Genomic DNA, 18,350 nt, shown 5'->3' with positions numbered 1-18,350 from the left:
ATATTACCATGTCCCAAACCTTGTGCTCCTCTCTTTGCCGAGCGGCCAAGTTCCTCACCTGCATCCCTGCCATGGAAGTGCTTGGGATGACAGGAACAGAGCTGCTGTCGCTGTGCTGCAAGGAAATATTGCAGGCTCAAGGGAGGAGGGCAGGAGAGGGGCTGTGGGAGAGGCTGTAGTTTGAGGGCTGCAGGGCCTGAGGTGCCATCTTTCTACACTTGGTGATATTTACTCACAGCATGCTGTCCTGGTGGTGGGATCTGACGTGCTGCTCAGTGCTGCAGGGAGCCAGCAGGGAAGCAGTTTGTGTTATAGCATGTGTTTGAGCTGCTTGAAGGTCTGCAAAGCCGTTCAGCCATGCTGGAGATGCCTCCTGCATGTCCTTTTCTGTTAGAGACCATAAGTGCACTTGCCCTTGCAGTGGTCCATCATCTAACACACAACAGAAACTCTCCATCCAAGTTCTGAACCTTCCTTGAAAGTGGATTTTTTTTAGGTTGTAGGTATAACCTGCCTTTTTAAATAGTAAGTGGTAAAGATGATTTCTTTGAAAATCTGCTTGCAAAGGCTAGGGCAGGAGTTATGGGGGGCTTTCCTGGTTTTGCAAGATTTCCTGCTGATGAAATCGTGTCACCTCTGTAAGTCCATGTTTATTTCTGCAAAAGGAAAGATTGCTCTGCAATGCCTCATGGAGAGTCACCAGATATTTTATCACAGAATTACAGAATATTCTGAGTTGGCAGGGACCCACAAGGATCACCCAGTCCAGCTCTTAAGTGAATGGCCTGTACAGCGATGGAACCTTGGCGTGGTTAGCACCATGCTCTAACCAAGTGAGCTAATGGCAGGGTCATGCTGGAAGGTGATGGAGCGCCCAGCATCAAATTGTCTCTGCTTTGAGAGGTGCAAAAGACTGTCATGAGGCCAGAGGAGTTACCCCACTCTGTTGTCTTGACAGAATTGGCATAATCTAAAAAAATGTGCTTCTTGGTCAAAGTCTTGCAGCAGCCACTTTGTCACAAGATCCTCACTGGCAGAACAGATTATCAGCCAGTGTTTAACAGGGGCTCAGGGTTTCATTGGTGGGGGGAAAAGTGAGCATCTCATCTGTGGTTTGTGTATGTCAGTGCCTGTCCACTTCAGTGTGTTTGCTCACATTATTTCCCCAAAACGTGGCATAACAAGAAGAGGGGTGGGGGAGCGTTGGGGTGTTAGCTAAGATCAGTAACATCCAGTTTTATGTTAAGCATTTTCTTCTTACAAACTGAGCTGTTCTTAAAGGTACTGATAGACAGATGACAGAAGGAGGACCTTCCTGCTGCAGAAGTTGTTACCCACAACAACAAGGATGCTACAAGGTGGATGGGGAAGCTGTGCAGGGTCTGTGGTCTGCACGCTTCCGTGGAGCCAACAGAAACAGAGCAGCAGAGGGCTTGTGTTCCCCAAGGACAGAGGTCAGGCTGAAGCTGGGGACACTGCTGGCTCCTTGGTCAACATGGGATTAGGTGTCCTTTGGGCTCACTTCATTCACTGAAGTTGGACAACATGAGCTGTCACAGCTCCTGCAGTCTGACCCTGCTGCTCCCTGCCTGCTTCTGGCCATCAGCTTGATCTTCTTTGGCCAGCTGGTGCTGGTTCAGCTGCTGAATAGTCTCCATAGGTATTTTACAAAATGAGGTACTTACCCCAGTGTTCCTCTCCAGCAGCTGCAGCATGGCTGGTGTGGGTAGGAGAGGCTGATTTGCAAAGGCATCCGAGATCTGCCGTGTCGGGGGAAACGAGAGGGCAAACATGAGGGGCTGCACAGTGCAAAGGGTAGCCTTTGGGTAGCAGGAATGTTCTGCATGGACAGAGGAAGGCAACGGCTTGGCAGCAGCAGAGCAGACAGATCTCTGGGTGAATCACAGGTTTGACATGAGTCAATGCTGTCACAGGGTTGTGAAGAGGACGAACGTCTCGGGGGCCGTGTGAGGAGTTGCGTGCGTCGCGAGGCATCCGAAGCATTCCCCCTGCTCCCGGTGCTGGGAAATCTGGCACTGCAGCTATGCCCCTTTTGGATGCTGCGTTTCCAGGAAGATATGGGCCAAGAGCAGAGAGTCCAGGGAGAGCAGTGAGAGTGGTCAGAGGGCTGGAAACCCTCTGAGGAATGAGAAAAGCTTGAACGGACCTGGGATTGTTTAGTCTAGGAAAGAGCAAGCTGAGTGGGGAGGCAATACCAAAAGCTTTCAAAGACATAAAAGGCTGCTGCAAAAAGTGAGAGAATGATCAGTTCTTAGTAGCTATGAGGAAGAAAATACCAAGTCATAGGCTGAGCAAGAAATTTAATCATTAGGGAAGACTTACATAAGTGAAAGGCTGATGAAGTACTGAAACCTCTGGTGCGTGTGGGGTTGGTGACAGGAGGCCTTCAGAGCACCTGTCTCTGGATGGGTACGAGAGGAACTCATCTTGCTTTGTCTGGTGGGATGTACTATGAGACCTTTGTAGTTCCTAATTGACTGGAAGATTGTTTTCTAAGGCTCGTGATGAAGTCTGCCTCTTTGGAGCAGGCATTCGTTTCCCAGATGCTGCCGACCTTCATGTCATAAGACATCAGGGCTTACATGCAACAGTGACACTTTGTCACTGCTATAGCAGCAATTCTCCAGGGTCCTGGTCAGGCTGAAGGCTCAGTGAGATGGGAGGAAACCTCACAGTTAAGGACAGTGATGCAGAGCGTGTTCACCTACAGTGGGACAGCAAGGGAGCCTGTGGCTTGCTGCTTGTCCCTGTGTACAACCATAACAGATGATGCACAGGCACAGTCTTTGTCCTAATGACATTAGATGGTGCAGAGGAATCCCCCCCACCAAGGCAGAGCTCCCCAGCACTTTATTTTTGCTGGTTCAGGGGCTGACTTTGGCCGTGCTTTAATTGTGAAAATTCAGAGCATCTCTTTGTGTCCTAAATAGACGATCGTCCTGATCCTCATCCCTGGGATCCATTATGTCTTAGCAAATTACTTTCTCTCTTTTAAATGCCTTAGTGATTAAAGATGCCACAGCAGATACCCTTAATGAGTACAAAAAGGGTAATAATTCCTCTTGTTGGCACTGAATGCAATTAATCAGGCCCCTTTACTTGCTTTTTAAACAGATGAGGCATTTAAGGCCAAGCAAGTTTTTAATTGGACTTTAATGTCTCTCATTTACTTCATTTTGGCACAAGTGTAGGAATTCCCACCCCCAGGTTTGCTGTTGGATTTATTCAGGCTCAGCATGGAGTGAAGACTCAGCAGCAGACTTGAACATGTCCTTCAGCCTGTGCCTGGCCCCATCTCATTGCCCAGCCCAGGCTTGGTCCTGCTGCAGCAGCACAGAATTGTCCAGGCAGGAGCAGAACCAGGTCACCCAGCCCAGAGCCCACTTCCAGCATGGGAGAGACACTGGATATTAATAATGTTTTTTGAGTAGTCATCGACACAGGGGTGCAAAATAGCCTGCCCTTTTTCATCAGGTTTCCTTGCCTTGAAGGAACTGTTGACCTGTGAGTATTCTTGTGGTTATCTGAACACCCTTGATGGATGTCCGTGTCCTAGCCTAGACTCTGTAACTTCAAATGTGGGGTGAACTATATCTCCTAAGAGATATTCCTGGGATCCGTGGCCAAGAGGAGATACAGAAGCCTTGAGCACCATTACGGATGGATGTGTGCATGTAGACATTGTTAATTTATGCCTGGAATTGCCATAGGAGGAAAGATGATGACAGGCAACCCTCACCTAGGTTGCAGCCCCTGCTCCCTGCTGTGAAGCCAGAACCACTTCTTCTTCCACCTCTGGCCATGAACCATCTTGCTTTTGGTTCCCTTCCCTTCTGTATATCCTCCACTGCAGTTTGGGGACAGCAGTGGCCTGTCAACACATCCCAGTCTGTGTTTCATGCAGGGATGTGTTCCACAGCCCAGCCTGGCCGATTGGCCCCTGTCCCAGCTCAGCTCTTCCCCCTCAGGGGGAAAAGGCATCAGTCTCAGCATGTGTGAGCCTGCCTCTGAGCCTGCCTGTCACTCTGCAGGGCAGGTATTCCTCTGACACACAGGAGACATCCTGAAACTGCCTCCAGTGGGTTTTTCCAGGGGCGTGCTGTGCCCTGGGCAGAGTCAGGCCCATTTGTAGTTCAGTGGGCAGTGGCTGTGGACTCCCACCCACGGGAGGGTCAGCGAATGCCCATGAGCTGTGGGTGCCCTTGGGCAGGTGAGATGGCTCTTAATGCCACTGGGGTTTTTTGCCCAAAAAACATTTAGGAGAAATCTAGAGACAAGGGACAACAACTTTGATTTCTGCATCTCTGATACTGTGTTTGGTTGTTGTGCAAGGCTTGTGTATAGTCCTGATGTGGGAACCAAATCTCTCCAATTTTATCTTGTGCTGAGAATATCTTTGCCCATTTTATCCCTTAACACCACTTTCCTGCTACCTGCAGATAAGGATACCCAGAGCCACCAAGTCTTGAAAAGTAAGGGGGAATTGGAGGCTGAGCAAGGATCAGGGTTTTATTGTGTGATCATGATGTGAAGGGCTGTAGACATCTCGATGAGATGTTCAGGGATAAAGGCAAATTAAAGAGCATCCAGCATGTTCTGTATCCCTGCAGAATGAAAAGGGCTGGCTGCTGGTCTGTGCTCCAGCTGTGAGCAGGGAATGAAGGAAATAAGAGACCAGGTCCTAGGCCATTTCTGCTCCTCTGGCTGGACAGTATAAGGAGGGGCAGACAGCTTTGTCCAGTGGCTGTGGAACCTGCCAATATGCCCTTAATCCAGAGTTTGTAGCCCAAATATATCTGTGTCAGGAAGCTGCTACCCCAGGTGACTCTGGCCAGCCATTCTTGCATTGAGAGTCTTCTGTCTGGGGCTTACAGAGTTGTCATTTTGTTTGATTTAATTCCATATAAACTGCAGAATTATCTTCCTTTAGAGGCTTGCAAATTACGGAAGCATAAACCACGCTAATGATCCGATAAGGACAACTTTGGATACGTTCCCAAGAATGGCCACCCCTGGGCAGGACTGTGCTCGGAAAGCACTGATGGAGAACAATTTGCCATGCTCACCTGGCTGCCTTCCTTGGGCCCCCCTCCCCAGATTCCTCCATCTCTCAGGAACGAGAATCATTTCCTCTCTGGCTTCTTGCAGAGGCAAAGGCCCTGCAGACCTGAAGTTATCTCTGGAATGTGTGTAAACACCGAGTTCAATGGGATGCTGTTTGCCCCCCTCTCCTGGGGGGGGTTTAAGAAGGGTTAAAATGAGTTTGTTTTATGGGTTCCTATCCCTGAGAATTGTCTTCCTCAGAGGGCAGCCCGGCTGACCCCAGTCCCTGTGTGTGCATTTCTCAGCATAAAGGGGAGATTCGGGGGGGCCACACCATGCGGGTGGGATTTTGCTCCTCTAAGAACAAGGTAATGAAAAACCAAAGTTGTCTTCCTGTCAAACAGGGAGCTGGGAGGTGGTGTGGGATCGCAGTGCACGTGCACTGGGACTCAGCCTGTCAGCAATAGTGTGACTAACAGGGTTTGGGCAATCCTTGGACACAAACAGATCAGGAGCAGGATGGGGAGGTTCTGGTGCCCCCATCTTCAAAAAGTGTTGAAAAAAAAATAAGCAGGGGGACAAAACCTTGGGAGTGACGTGCAGGCTGGGACAAAATGCATTTCAATGAGAGGCAGAACAGCTCTATCTGTTTGCACAAAAACTAATTCAGATGTAAGTTCATTAAGGTCTACGAGTACGTCACTAATGAGACTTGCCTAGAGACCAGAGTGCTCTTGGATTTAGAATGAGCAGCAGCAACCAGAAGCTAAAGCTAGAGAGAAATCAAGCGTTGATACCAATGAAATGGTTAATTCCTAGTTGTGTTGTCAGCCCTGTGACGCACTGAGGCTGGATCCCTTCCAGAAAACAACACTTTAACTGAAGACAAAGAACCAGGCTTAGCACGGAGGTGATCAGTGGAATGGCTTGGCCTGGTATATACAAGGGGTCAAACTAGATGATTTAATGATCTCTTTTGGCCTGAAAGCTCTCTGTTCTCTTAAGAAGATAAATGAAAAAGCCCTTTCACAAAAAGCAAGCACTTGAGATATGTGTGTAATGAACTCTGCTGCTTCCAGGGGAACGGTGGAGCAGGATCTGCAGGAAGCATGACCTTGCTGCCTGCAGGCTGCCCGGAGTTGGTGGCCATCTGTTTCGTGGCAGTGGCTCACCACCATCGAGGCCACCACTCTCCCATGTGACGTTTCTCAGCTCTGTTTTTAATTGCCGCCTCCCTGCATTTAAGTGACATTTGCTCCCTAATCTCCGACAGGGTGAAGAGGCCGAGCGGGATGAGCAGCCTCCTGGGGAAGATTGGCGCCAAAAAGCAGAAGATGAGCACACTGGAGAAATCTAAACTGGACTGGGAGAACTTCAAGGAGGAGGAGGGGATTGTGGAGGAGCTGGCAATCCACAATCGAGGGAAAGATGGGTAAGAGGGACTTTACCTAATAGTAGTCCAGCATTGCCCACCACTTCCTATGCATGTGGTAAGTCTGTTGCTTCCTGCAGAGTTCAGAAAACCTATGGGATTCCTTAAGGATTTATTCTAGGGATACATAAAATTAGTAGCTCCTGTAGGCATCACAGGGAGACAGGTAAGTCTGCAAACATCTGTCACTCTCTGCTAACAACCTTGTGAGGTCTCCAAGTCCAGCCAACGTCTGGCTTTATCAGCTCTCCTACTCGTGGTACAGATGCTGTGTGAACCGGTCTAATCCAACACTCCCACGAGGAAACACAGTTGCCTTTGCCCAATTTTCTTGTTTCAAACTGGGTGGTATGGTTTGTTCTGTTCTTCAAATGACTGGTTCCAGCTGCATCTGTCCTGCCTCCCCCTGCATAAAGATGTTGCAAACCCAGAACAGCTGGCAAGGTGCATTAAGGATTATGGCAGCGCTGGGCGTTGGTTGTGTGCATCAAGCAATGTTCACTCCAATGAAGTTAATGGGAGTATCATAAAAGTAAATGGCAATGCTGTAAATAAAACAGAAAGTTAATAACATGCACTGCAGGGAGTGATAATGAGATCAGAAGCAGCATTTCCACTACAAGTGCTTTGCTAAGCTCTGGGAAAATGTAACCGGCTTAGTGGACAGATTGTAAAATGTATATTTTATTATAAGCTGTTCTTTTACTCAGCAGGAAAAACTCAGAGCTTCTGCATTCCAACAGATTGGATTTTGTATTTCAAAATATATATATATATGTATAACTGTCAAACTATCAAGTAGATATTTCAGTTTGGTCTTACACCCTTCCACAACACCCGTTCTCCATCAGATCTCCCCTGCTCTGTTTCTGGCCACATGCCCTTGAACACATAGGAGTGCTGGAGAGGGGCAGGTGTTCCTCTGAGATCCCTGAAATCCAAGGGGTTGAATGATTTCCACCACATCCAGGTGTGGCAGAGCAGTGTTTTGTGCCATCTCTTGTGTTCCCCAGCCTGGTATGTCAGCCTTTCTTGGCCAGTGCTGTTTCCTTTCCCACCACATCCAAGCAGGACAGCTCGCTCTTCACACCTGGCAAACCTTTCCAAAGGAGCTCACATAATGGTCCTTGAAGGCCAAAGGAGGCGTCAGCACATTGAAAAGATGAGCAAAGCAGAGCAGCAATTTTAAGAGCACCTTTAATCTTGAACAGTTTTGTGTTTTGCTGCCTGTCACATCCCAGGCTAGAAAACCGCTGAGCTCTTGGCAAGGGGTTTTTATCATTAAACAAATAAGGAGCATAATGCTGCGATAACTTTAGACACTCCTTACAAATATGTTTGTGCTAGCCAGGCGTGTAGTGTGAGGGGATCAGCCGAGTATCTGCTCACGGGGAATTACTTCCACTTCAAGGGTAAAGGAAGGGAGAAGGGAGGAGCACTGATGGAGGTGCAGGCCAGTGCATTTCTGCTTACAGGCCACCTCTGAACGCCCGCAGTGTGAAGGGTGCTGCACCCCTGCAGAGCAGCCAGCCTGCCTGGGGGCAGGTCACAGGCACGGCTGCTGCCAGCCCCAGGTCATTTCACAGGAGCCTGTTGTCCCTTCTGCAGCCGCCTCTTCTCCTTTAATGATGTCAGCTGTGCTCACCCTTCAGTGGGCAATCATTTACACATCTCTATAAAAATTGTAATGAGCCGTTGTTAACCCTTCAACCCAGGCAGGAGGGAGCGGGGCACTGCCTTTAATCCCTGATGCTGTTAGAAACCTCTGCTCCCCACGTGTCCTGCTGTGTGATTGTAAATGTCTGCCTGATGAGGAAAGCCACAGCCCACTCCTGGAGATGTTTGCTCGATGCCACACGAGCCTGTGCGTTTACAGAGATGGTCCATGCGTGTCTCAAGGAAGGCAGGAGGCATTACTTTTTGCTCAGGAGGGAAGGCAGGCTGCATTTTTTTTTTTGTGGTAGCCTTGTAGAAGTTGCTGTTCACAGCCTCGAGCTCCCTGTGCCTTGGACTTCCCTTGTCCTCTCTCCAGCAGCAACACTTGCTGGGCCAGAACACTGGCAGCCAGTGGAGCAGTGGGGCTGTGGCATCTTTCTGCTGCTGGTGCCAGTTATCAGCCAGCCACAGCCTGGGCCCAGGATTCCCGAGGCAGAGGGGACATGTGCTGCTGCCCCTTGGTTCTGTCCTCCCTTGCCTCTGATTTTCTGCCCCTTGTATCACCAGCCTCAGCCGGTGATTTGCCTCTCCTTGGGAGCAGGATCTGAGCTTGTGCAGCCTGTCTGTATCAGGTCCTGAGGGCCTGTCCTGGATTTGAGAGGAGGGGCTGGAGTGAGGAGGGGAGGCAGCTATGCCCTTTGCCGTTGATCTCTCTGATGTGCTTTATAAATGGAAATGTGTTAGTGGCCTCTTAATTGGGCCACCTTTGTAGGGCAGCCCCGTGGGGGAGCAGCCGACCCGTGCACTCCTGCACCGAGTGACTGATGGCAACTGGCAGGGGACAGGCAGCACCACCGAGACCCTCCCCAGAGCAGCTTGCAGCTGCCCTTGTTAGCAGAGACAGCCTTGCTCCCAGCGGATTTTCCTTCCTCTGCTGTGGATCACAGCTGCCCTGTTTCCAGGCAGGTTGATAATTTACAGGAGGGTATTGATTCAGGTAGCAAAGGTTGTTTAGACAAGCGCAGGACGGGTGTTTGTGCCTCCCTCGTGCACTTTGGACCGTGTTTGGCGGTGCCTTGGTGTCGGCTGTGTGGAGCTGGCTGAGAACAGAGGCAGAGCTGCAGCTCCAGCAGGGCCTTTAGGGCAAGAGGGGCTTGCACCGACCCTGGAACAGCCCTGCTCGTGTCCATCAGCACCTCCAGCCTCTGTGTGCCTGCGGCACAACCCCGCCAGGCCCAGTGTATGCACAGGTGGTGCCTGTGAGGTCTGCTCTGGCCCCTACAGCACTTTGCTGTGGCCGGCCAAGGACAAAGCCATGGGGTGACGTCGCAATTCCTCCTCCATGCAGCACTGCTGGCTGTGGCTGAGACCGCATTCCTGGTTCATGATCCATATCGATCCCCCGGGAACCAGGCCCTGCCCACTGGAGAGGCACAGCAGTCATGGAGGAGGAGGAGGAAAGGGCTGACCCCTTGATTTTCCGTTTGCTGACCCACTGGGAGACTGGTATCGCAGAGGGGCTGAAGGAGCTTCAGACTCAGTAGCTCGGGCTGTTGCTGCCCAGGCAGTCAGGGTGTTCCCAGATAACAGCAGTGACTCCCGTCCTTGCCTTCCCAGCTGTGGTTGTGGTCGATGTTTAGCAGTGGAGGGGGAGGAAAACCACACGCCCAGCAATATGACACACTAATATTCAGCGTGACCCCCCAGCTTCCTTCCCGTGGCCTCTCCGAGCCCGGCCCCCGGAGCAGGTCACCTCCCTGTGTGCAGGGATGAAGGAAAGTGACACTCCCCTGCTGCCTTTCCTGAACTGGTGTGGGGAGGGGGCCTCACACACAGCCCTGCTCTGATGGCAGGGGGAAGGGGCCAGAGAAACAGCTCCTCACAGCCTGCATTAGCCGTGCTGATCCCTGCCCCTCGCAGCCGGCGGAGACGAGCTGACCCAGTTGTGTCAGCACGAGACGGGCTGGAGCTGCGATGGGGCCGGGGTGGCAGCGGGGACACGTGGGGCTGTTCATCCGCTTGGGGGGATCACTCGATGAAATTAATCTGGATTAATTAATTTCCAATGATGACTGGGTGGGCAGGAGTGTCAGGGCCGTCCCTTGCAGCAAGGGCAAAGGCACCCTGGTGCTGGGAGGACATTCAGCACCAGTTCGATAGTTGTAGCAGAAAGAATCACAGAATCATGGAATGGTTTAGGTTGGAGGGGACCTTCAAGGGCTGTCTAATCCAACCCCCAGCAGTGAGCAGGGATATCTTCACCTAGATCAGATTGCTTAGAGCCCCATCCAGCCTGACCTTGTAGAGACCTCATCATCAAAGGTCCCTCTGTCTGACAGAAACCACTGCTGGTGGCTGGAGAGGGCTTCAACCTTCCAGTGCAGCTGGGTCTTGGGCACCTTCGTGCACACTGCCAGCCACCCAGCAGCCTGGAAAACCCCCAGAGGCTGTCATGCTCATCTTTCCTCGGCCTTCAGTCTTGCTTGGTGAGCAGGCACCAGCTGCCCTGCAGGAAAAGCAGTGACCAACAGAAGCTGAATGCAGTGGCTCCCTATGCATCTCACACACAAGCGTAATGACCTTGTCATGACAGTCCAGTGTTTACCACCCTGGAACAAATGCAAAACAATTGTGATGATTCAATTACAGCTCCTGTTTTGAATTGCAATTTCGCTCCCTCTGTAGGTTAATTAGTAGCACAGCCCTGGGCTGTCTGTGGCAAGGGTTTGCAGCAAAGTACATTAAAATTCAGCTACATGCCATTAATGAGTGGCAAGGTGCTTTTCCAGGCACAGGCCTGCCTTCTTCCTCACAGCACTCAGGTGCCACGCTGAGGGGCAGCAGTAAATACTCAGCAGTGGTTAAAAGCTGGTCTGTGGCTGGGAAGCCCCTGGCTTGCATCCCTGAGCTGCTGCAGGTTTGCTGGGTGATGCTCCTTGCATCCCTAATGCTCCCTGTGCCTGTTACTGGCTTGTATCATGGGTTGTGCTGCTGTGGTTGGGTTTGAGATGCTCTGCTGGGTGGTGCAAGGGCCTGTTCTGATCCCCTGCAAGGTGTCTGTGAAGGACATTTCTCAGCTGTAGGAGAAGAACTGGAACCCGAAGCAGCCAGTTCAGATCTCCAGCCTATGGGGACCCCTCACCCCAGACCTCTGCGAGTCCCACAGGGGACAGCCAACAGGCCACAGAGCAGTTTTGGTGTCCATAGGAGGTGTTCAGTGCAGCGATCAGCTCGTGGAGAGAGAGGGAGGGAGGTGGATGGTGCCTTCCCTCCCTGCCCGTCCCTTTGGGTGGGCTCTGGCACTGGCTGCCCCGGGCGCTGCTTACAGCCTCTGCCTCCCTGCAGGTACATCGAGAGGAAAGCGTTCCTGGAGCGCGTGGATCACAGGCAGTTTGAAATCGAGCGCGACATCAGACTGAGCAGGATGAAGCCCTGATGTGCCAGGGGTGGCCGTGGTGGATCCTGCTCCCTTCCCTGCCCGAGGGCTGCCTGGGGGCTGCCGGCCACCGCTGGACCACCCAGCACGGAAACCGTTCTCTACCCAAGACTCAGCCTGTACGTCTCAACGTGCAGGTTTTTCCTTTTACTGTAATATTTTGGGGAGGGTATTTGTCAGTGGGCAGGGGGCACTTCGAGGGTTAAATGGCCCAGCAGGTGACAGAAGACACGGGTCTGATTCTGGCAGCAGCTTTCCAAGGAGAAGAGGAGGTGGCACCAATCCTTTGCCAACCCCAGGTGCTTCTGGCTGCAGGAGGAGCCGCCAAGGCTGGAGGGTGCTGGCATATTTGGTGGTGAGAGTGGAGCTGCGGGAAGGTTCCGTGGCTGCTCTGTGTGCTCAGGCTGTGGGCTGGAGCCCTTCTCCCTGCTCTGCCAGCCCCGCAGCACTCCCTGCCCCTCCGCCCTCTGCTCCTGTCCAGACAAAGCCAAACTGTCTGTACTTGTTTGTGGGGTCTGATGATGCTGGGGGGGGGTGTTAAGCGAGCTGATGAAGAAATCTTCCTTGTTCACACTGTCAAGAAGATAGGAGCAGCTGCAGCAGGCAGGAAGGGCCAGGATCTGAGTGTTCACATGAATAAAGTATTCCATCCCAACGCTCTTGCACGCTGGCAGCTTGGTTTTTGCGGGAAGCAGAGGACAAAGAAATTAAGGGTCACATGCAGTAAGGAGTGTCTGACTGTGGTCATAAAAACCTGTGCTTGGATGTGCCTGGTGTCTGCCCTGATAGCAGCCTGGGGGTCTGAGCAAGTGCTTGGATCGCTTTCCCTCTGCGGCACTGGGCCTGATGGTGGGATTAAATCCAGAATTGGGGCTGACAATGTCCACATAGACCTGTAGCAGTGCTGCAGGAGTAAAGAAGCCCCCCGAAGGCATGGCCACGCAGGGACACTCAGCAAAGTGCAGCTGCCTGGGAGGGCAGGCCAAGGCCCCTGGGTGTGGAGCGAGCAGCCGGAGCTGGAGGCCAGCAATGCTCCGTCATCCTGGCCACCCCTGCTGACCTGGCGCTGGTGGAGCTGGGCAGCTCCCGATGTCTGGGCTGTGCACACCCTCGGGGTAGAGGTGCTCACCAGCATTTCCCCACAGGATGCTCTGAGCCCACTCGATGGGGCAGCCCATGCTGGTGCTGTGCCAGGGGAAAGGGGCACAAGCCCCATCCTTCCCGCTGACAGGGCGAGTGGTGCCGTCACTGCTACTGGCCCCTTGCCTGTGGCTCTGAGCCTTGGGCTCACATGTCCACTGCTGAGTCAGCCCTTGCTCTGTGGACGTGTTGCAGGATAGACAAGAACAAAACACCACGTGCTTGGGGGAGCTGCAGCCTTGGGTGCCCTGTTCTGCACAGAATCAGCTGTAATGGACCTGCTTAAACAGGCCTGAAATTGGACAGAAACAAAACAATGGGGTGATGACGTTTTCATCTCCAAACACTTCCAAGCCAGTTTCTGCTCTGGTTTAGGTTGCAAGGACAACTGGGCACCACTGTGGGGATATCTCAGCTCAGGGCTCCTGGGTGGCAGCGAGTGGCCCTGGCTGGATGGTGGTGGGGCTGCAGAGCAAGGCAGGTGCTGCAGGAGCTGGGCTGCTCTCCTGCTCGGGATGCTGGTGCTGGACCATCTCCAGCCCCTTCTCCTTGTGTGCTGGGCTGGGAGGCGGCCGGTCCTGCCCTCCTTGCAGGGTCCCTCCCAACAGGGACTCCAAGGCAGCCAGGGCTTGTTTTGCTGCAGATCCCCAATGATGGTGAAATGCTGGGGCAGCAGCTCAGCCGGGGCGGCCACAAGTGGAGCTGGGCGGGCTTGGCCCACTGTGGATGCTGAGCAGGCAGCCAGGGAAATGATTTGCCTTTTGCTCCATTGGTGCTGAGAGGAGAGGAGGGAATATTTGGGGTGTTCTCTGCCCCGTGTCCCTTCATGTCTGTGCTCCTGGGGCCTCACACACTGGACAGAGGTGGGGAAGGATCATGTCATCCCCGCATGGGCTGGGTCCCTGGGGTGTCTGGCTCCTGGTGGCTGCTGACCCAAATCTTTGCTGCATCCCAACTGCACTGTAGGGCTCTTCCTGCTCCAGCAGCTTGGCAGCACCTTGGGGTCAAAAGTAGGTAAGAAATAGAAAATAATTCTGTGCATTGTATTATGAGCAAGAGTGGAATGGAGATGCAGCGGGAACCTTTGGAGATCCCAAAGGCCTGAGATACCAAACCCAGCCCTGCTCTTGAAAGCATTAAAGAGCTCCAGGCTGTGTCCAGAGCGAGTCCTGCAGCAGCATCTGGCTCTGGATGGCTTGGGGGTGGCTTTGGATTCACACACACTGTAACAGTGTGTTAGTGGGATGTGGCTGTGCCTCCACTGGCATGCTGGCGAACTGGGAAGATTGGTGACCCCCAGTATATTGGATCCTTCCTGCCAGCCCCAGCTCTGCTCTCCACAAACCCTCCAGCCTCTCTTCTCTGGGGTTTTTCCTTCCCTTCAGCTGAAACAATGTGGAAAATTTTGAAATCTTGGAAGCAACCTGACCTGCTGGAAAAGTGCAGTGTAACAGTGGTGGCCGAGAGCCTCGGCTCCCCTCTCTGCGGGGCTCCCCACCTGGCTGGCGGCAGCGTGGCGTGCCCGCCTCGGCCTGAGGATGCCGGGATGCAGTGCCAGCTCCCGGTCCAGCAAGCTGGGACAGGCTTGGCGGGACGACCGGGAGGCAGCCTCCAGCCTGGGCTGATTCCTGGCTTCCTCCACGCTCCCAAGCGTCCTGCGTTTTTGCTTGGTTGGATCATGTATTCCTCGCCTCTCTTTCCTGAAGACGAGGAGTGATTTACAGGTCTCCAGAAAACACAGCTTGGCTGCTTCGGAAGGGAAAAAACAAACCAACCAAACCCCCTCTCTGCTTGCTACTTCTCCTTCCCACGAAGGGGGGTGGCCCCAGGACCCGCCAGCCCTCGGTGTCCCCGCCAGCCCTTGGCGTCCCCAGCAACCCTCTGCTTTCTGCAAGGAGCAACGTTCCCAGGAGATGTGGGTCCTTCTTGCAAGATGTTCCCACCTTGAGCTGTCTTCTCTGGGAGGCTCACATATCCTCTCTGGGTCGGGACCCACCCTGAGCATTTGTTTGGGGTAATTTTGGCCCTACAAGGAGTCCCTCTTGGCCAGAGCATCACCTCGCCCCGAGGAGCTCCCCCTTCTCTGGCTGCCTGAAGGGGCCCCTTGTGCAGCTGAGCCCCAGACAAGGCTCCAATTGTGTCCGTGTGCCCCGATGGTCGGGGCTTCTGCCGCGGTGTCCATGTGCTGGAGCCACGGGAAAAACGGCTGTGTCCAACCCGCACCCGCAGGCTCGGCTTTACTGAGCTGTTGGGCTTTGGGAAGGCTGTTCTGGAGACGGGGGAGTCATGATGGGGAGGTGATGTCTTGCATTTAATGCTGCTTCAGTGACAGGGATGGGGGAATAAATGTCGGTTCCGCTGGCTGCCTGGGGGTGCATCTCATGGCCCCCAGCAGGCTGTCCCAAGGACTCGGTGGGATTCATGGGCTGAGCTGCCATGGGGCAGAGCGTGGCAGCTTGGAGAAAGAGGGAGCAGAGTGTGGAGCTGACCCCGGGAGCATCTCCCCGCAGCCAGGGCAGGTGATCCCGGCAGCACCACATCCTCTTTTCCAAGCTGCTGTTTTCAGCCACTTCCCACCTCCCAGCAATGTCCCATCCAGCAGCACGGTGGGTCTCCCACCCCGTATGAGGAGGGTTCCCCCCCCCCGGGGGATCACTGTGCTGTTGGTGAGTGCTGGCACTGGCATTTGAAGCTCAGCTGGTGTCGGTGGCACATCCAGCCCTTCCTGCTCCCGGGCGAACCCCGGCTGGGGGCGAGGATCAGCGCCAGCCCTCGCCAGGGAATGAATGGGGAGACAAACAGAGCTGCTACTGTTGGAGCAGCCCAAGGCCCGCACTCCGCCTCAGCTTCTCTGGAGATGAGGGGGTGCCCTGTCATCCTGCTCCCTTGAAAGGCAAGCAGTCTCCCCTGACATCTTCTCTCTGCAGCTAAGAACTGACCCAGCCCCCTGGAGAAGCACAGGGATAAATCCTGGTTGTGATCCTGTTGGGTCCCGTGATATTACAAGCCAAGAGAAATGTCCTCATTATTTCCAGAATATTGAAGTCTAATAAATCCCATCCTGCCTTATAGGATTTATTTCTCTGTTCATTGCTAGGAGACTCAGTCCCGTGTAATCCTATTGCTGCTCCAGGAGGTGGGGAGAGGCTTTCTGAAGCACGGACCTGGCAGGGCTGTGGGCAGGAGCAGGCAGCCCTGGATGGAGCTGTTGGTGCCTGCAAGCATCCCAGTGCCAGCCCCTTTCCCAATATGTCCTGCTGCCCCAGAGCTATGCCAGGCCTGGCATGGGTTCACCATCTCATCTGATGGTTGCGTCACGGCTGAGCCAACGGAACATTGATCAGCAATTAGCCAATTAATATGGCATGGCACAGCACAGCCTGCTCCCCCTGTCCCATGCGTGTCTGTCATGCTCCCCCAAATCCCACTTTAAAGGCCTCTGACCCCTTCTCACACCAGAACCAGCGGGAAGAGCTGCGAAAAGCCAGGAGAAGCCGGGCTGGGCACGGCCAGTCCCCTGCAGCCCCGTGTGGAGCCAGCCGTGCCTGGCTCGTCGTACACCAGGGACCCTCTGGAAGACAATGACGGACACATGAATATGGCTGGAAATTTTGCCACTGAAGTGTTTTCCATAGCAACCGTTGCTGGGGCAACCTGCATCCCGAGCAGCATCCACCCCGAAACACCCAGCCCCGTGTCCACCGGAGCCAGCAAAGAACCACGGCTTGGGACTGGTGAGACCCTCGCTGTGCCCCACCACCAGTGGCACAGGGATGCTCAGGCAGCGCCAGCCCAGCTCTGAGCACCCCCAGTGCCACAGGGCCCCTGGGATGCTCCACTTTTGATCTTCTTTTTGGCATTTTGTTTTCTCAGAGGTGGGAGAAGCCGAAGGGAGACCTGTTGGTGCCTGTTGCCCCCCAGGCGCTTGGCTGTGGGAGCAGGGGTGTGCAGGAGCCATTGCCAGCTCAGGGTGCTCAGCAGATGCAAGCAGTGATTTTGGCTCCAATGGACCAAAAATGGGATTGAGTTCGACAGGGAACACTTTGATCTGAGCATCAGCACAGGGAGAGGGAAAAATGAAATCCCCACTGCTTTGAAGTCTGAAAGAAGGGAGTTTGTGGCCCCTCGGCACCTGCCTGGAGCCATATGGTGGGAGCTTTACCCCAGGGATCCCAGGAGACCCTTTCTGCTGGCTGGGGGGCCCACACGAGGCTCAGGGTCTCCAAACACATCGTGGCCTCATGGGATGAGCTGCATTGGTGGGAGAGGGGCTGGGGAGCTTAGAGCCCATCCTAAGGATGCCCACAGCACTCAGTGCCTGCACTGTCACCACTGTCACCAACAAGAGGAAACCACAGTCCCCTGTGCCGGGGCAGCTGTGGTTTGCGGGTGCAACCACAGTCTCTGCCTCCGGATATCTGCCAACCTCGGCTGTGCCTCAGTGTCCCTTCCTGCCAGCGATGAGCAGGGAAACATGCCTCCAGCAGGGGACATCGATGGTGGCTCTCAGGGAGTGGAACAAGCCCTGCTTTCTAGAGAAGGGCACGTGTTTGCAGTCTGGCCTCTACACTGCCGCTGCACACTGATGTGGCCTGTGGCACAAAGGTAACCCCTGAGGGTGAGAGGAAATGCCATTGCGGGGACTGTGGCTGGAAGGCACGGGCAGGGGCAGGGGCACATTCCTTGCCTGCCCCCGCACACAACGCTCACTCCTGCCCGCGGCTCTCATCTCACGCAGGCCCCCTCACCACCCACTCGCCCGTGTGCCCACGCAGCTGCGTTCACCCCTCGTGCCCCTTTCCGTGGTTCCCTACGTGCTCTTGCATGCGGTGTGCCATGTATGCCACGTGTGCCATGGTGTGCCATGTGTGCTCTGCCATGTGAGCCACTGCACCTACACCCACCCGTTACCTGCCCCTTACGTCCCCCTGCCGTTACACACCCTGCCCGTGACACACCCCAGAACACCCCAGTTACGCTCCTGTCACCCTTTGTTGCACACCCATTGCACACCAGTTACGCTCCCATTACCCTTTGCTCACTACACACCCACTGCACAGCCTTTGCCCTTCATTTGCACACCCATTTGTTGCACACCTATTGCAGGCCCTTACACACGTCGCCCTTCACTGCACAGCTGTTTCACACCCGTTACACTGCCCTTACCCCTTGCTGCACACCCGTTACACACCCACTGCATGTCTTACACACTCATTGCCCTTCACTGCACACCCGTTACCCTCCTTTACACACTCGTTCCACACCCTTTACACACCCGTTCCACGCCCTCTGCACACACACTGCACACCCTTTGCACACACACTGCACACCCTTTACACACCCGTTCCACGCCCTTTACACACACACTGCACACCCTTTGCACACACACTGCACACCTTTTACACACCCGTTCCACGCCCTTTGCACACACGTTGCACACTCGCCCCGCCCCCTCCGCCCCGCCCCGCCCCTCCCTGGCCCCGCCCCTGGCGCAGGCCCCGCCCCCGGGGGCGCAGCCAATGGCGGCGGGCGGGGCCGGGGCCGGGCGCGCGCGGCGCTATAACGAACGCTCCGTGTGGCGCCGCCGCCCGCGCGCCCCGGCCCCGGCCCCGCCGCCCCCGG

General features: G+C 54.3%; 1 protein-coding gene across 1 annotated transcript in view; it reads left to right on the top strand.

Annotated features, from left to right (window-relative positions):
- The window catches only part of CFDP1 (craniofacial development protein 1), a 60,663-nt gene extending 48,419 nt beyond the window's left edge, over window positions 1-12,244 (top strand). The window contains exons 6-7 of the mRNA XM_027698298.1: window positions 6,338-6,496; window positions 11,498-12,244. Coding sequence (XP_027554099.1) covers window positions 6,338-6,496; window positions 11,498-11,588 — 250 coding nt within the window. The 3' untranslated portion in view covers window positions 11,589-12,244. The remainder of the gene's footprint in view (window positions 1-6,337; window positions 6,497-11,497) is intronic.
- Window positions 12,245-18,350: the final 6,106 nt, after the last annotated feature.

The sequence above is a fragment of the Neopelma chrysocephalum genome, unplaced genomic scaffold, assembly GCF_003984885.1.
Source record: "Neopelma chrysocephalum unplaced genomic scaffold, ASM398488v2 Primary Assembly neopelma1_125, whole genome shotgun sequence".
NCBI classification, from domain to species: domain Eukaryota; kingdom Metazoa; phylum Chordata; class Aves; order Passeriformes; family Pipridae; genus Neopelma; species Neopelma chrysocephalum.
This window is presented reverse-complemented; position numbering and strand designations above follow the sequence as displayed.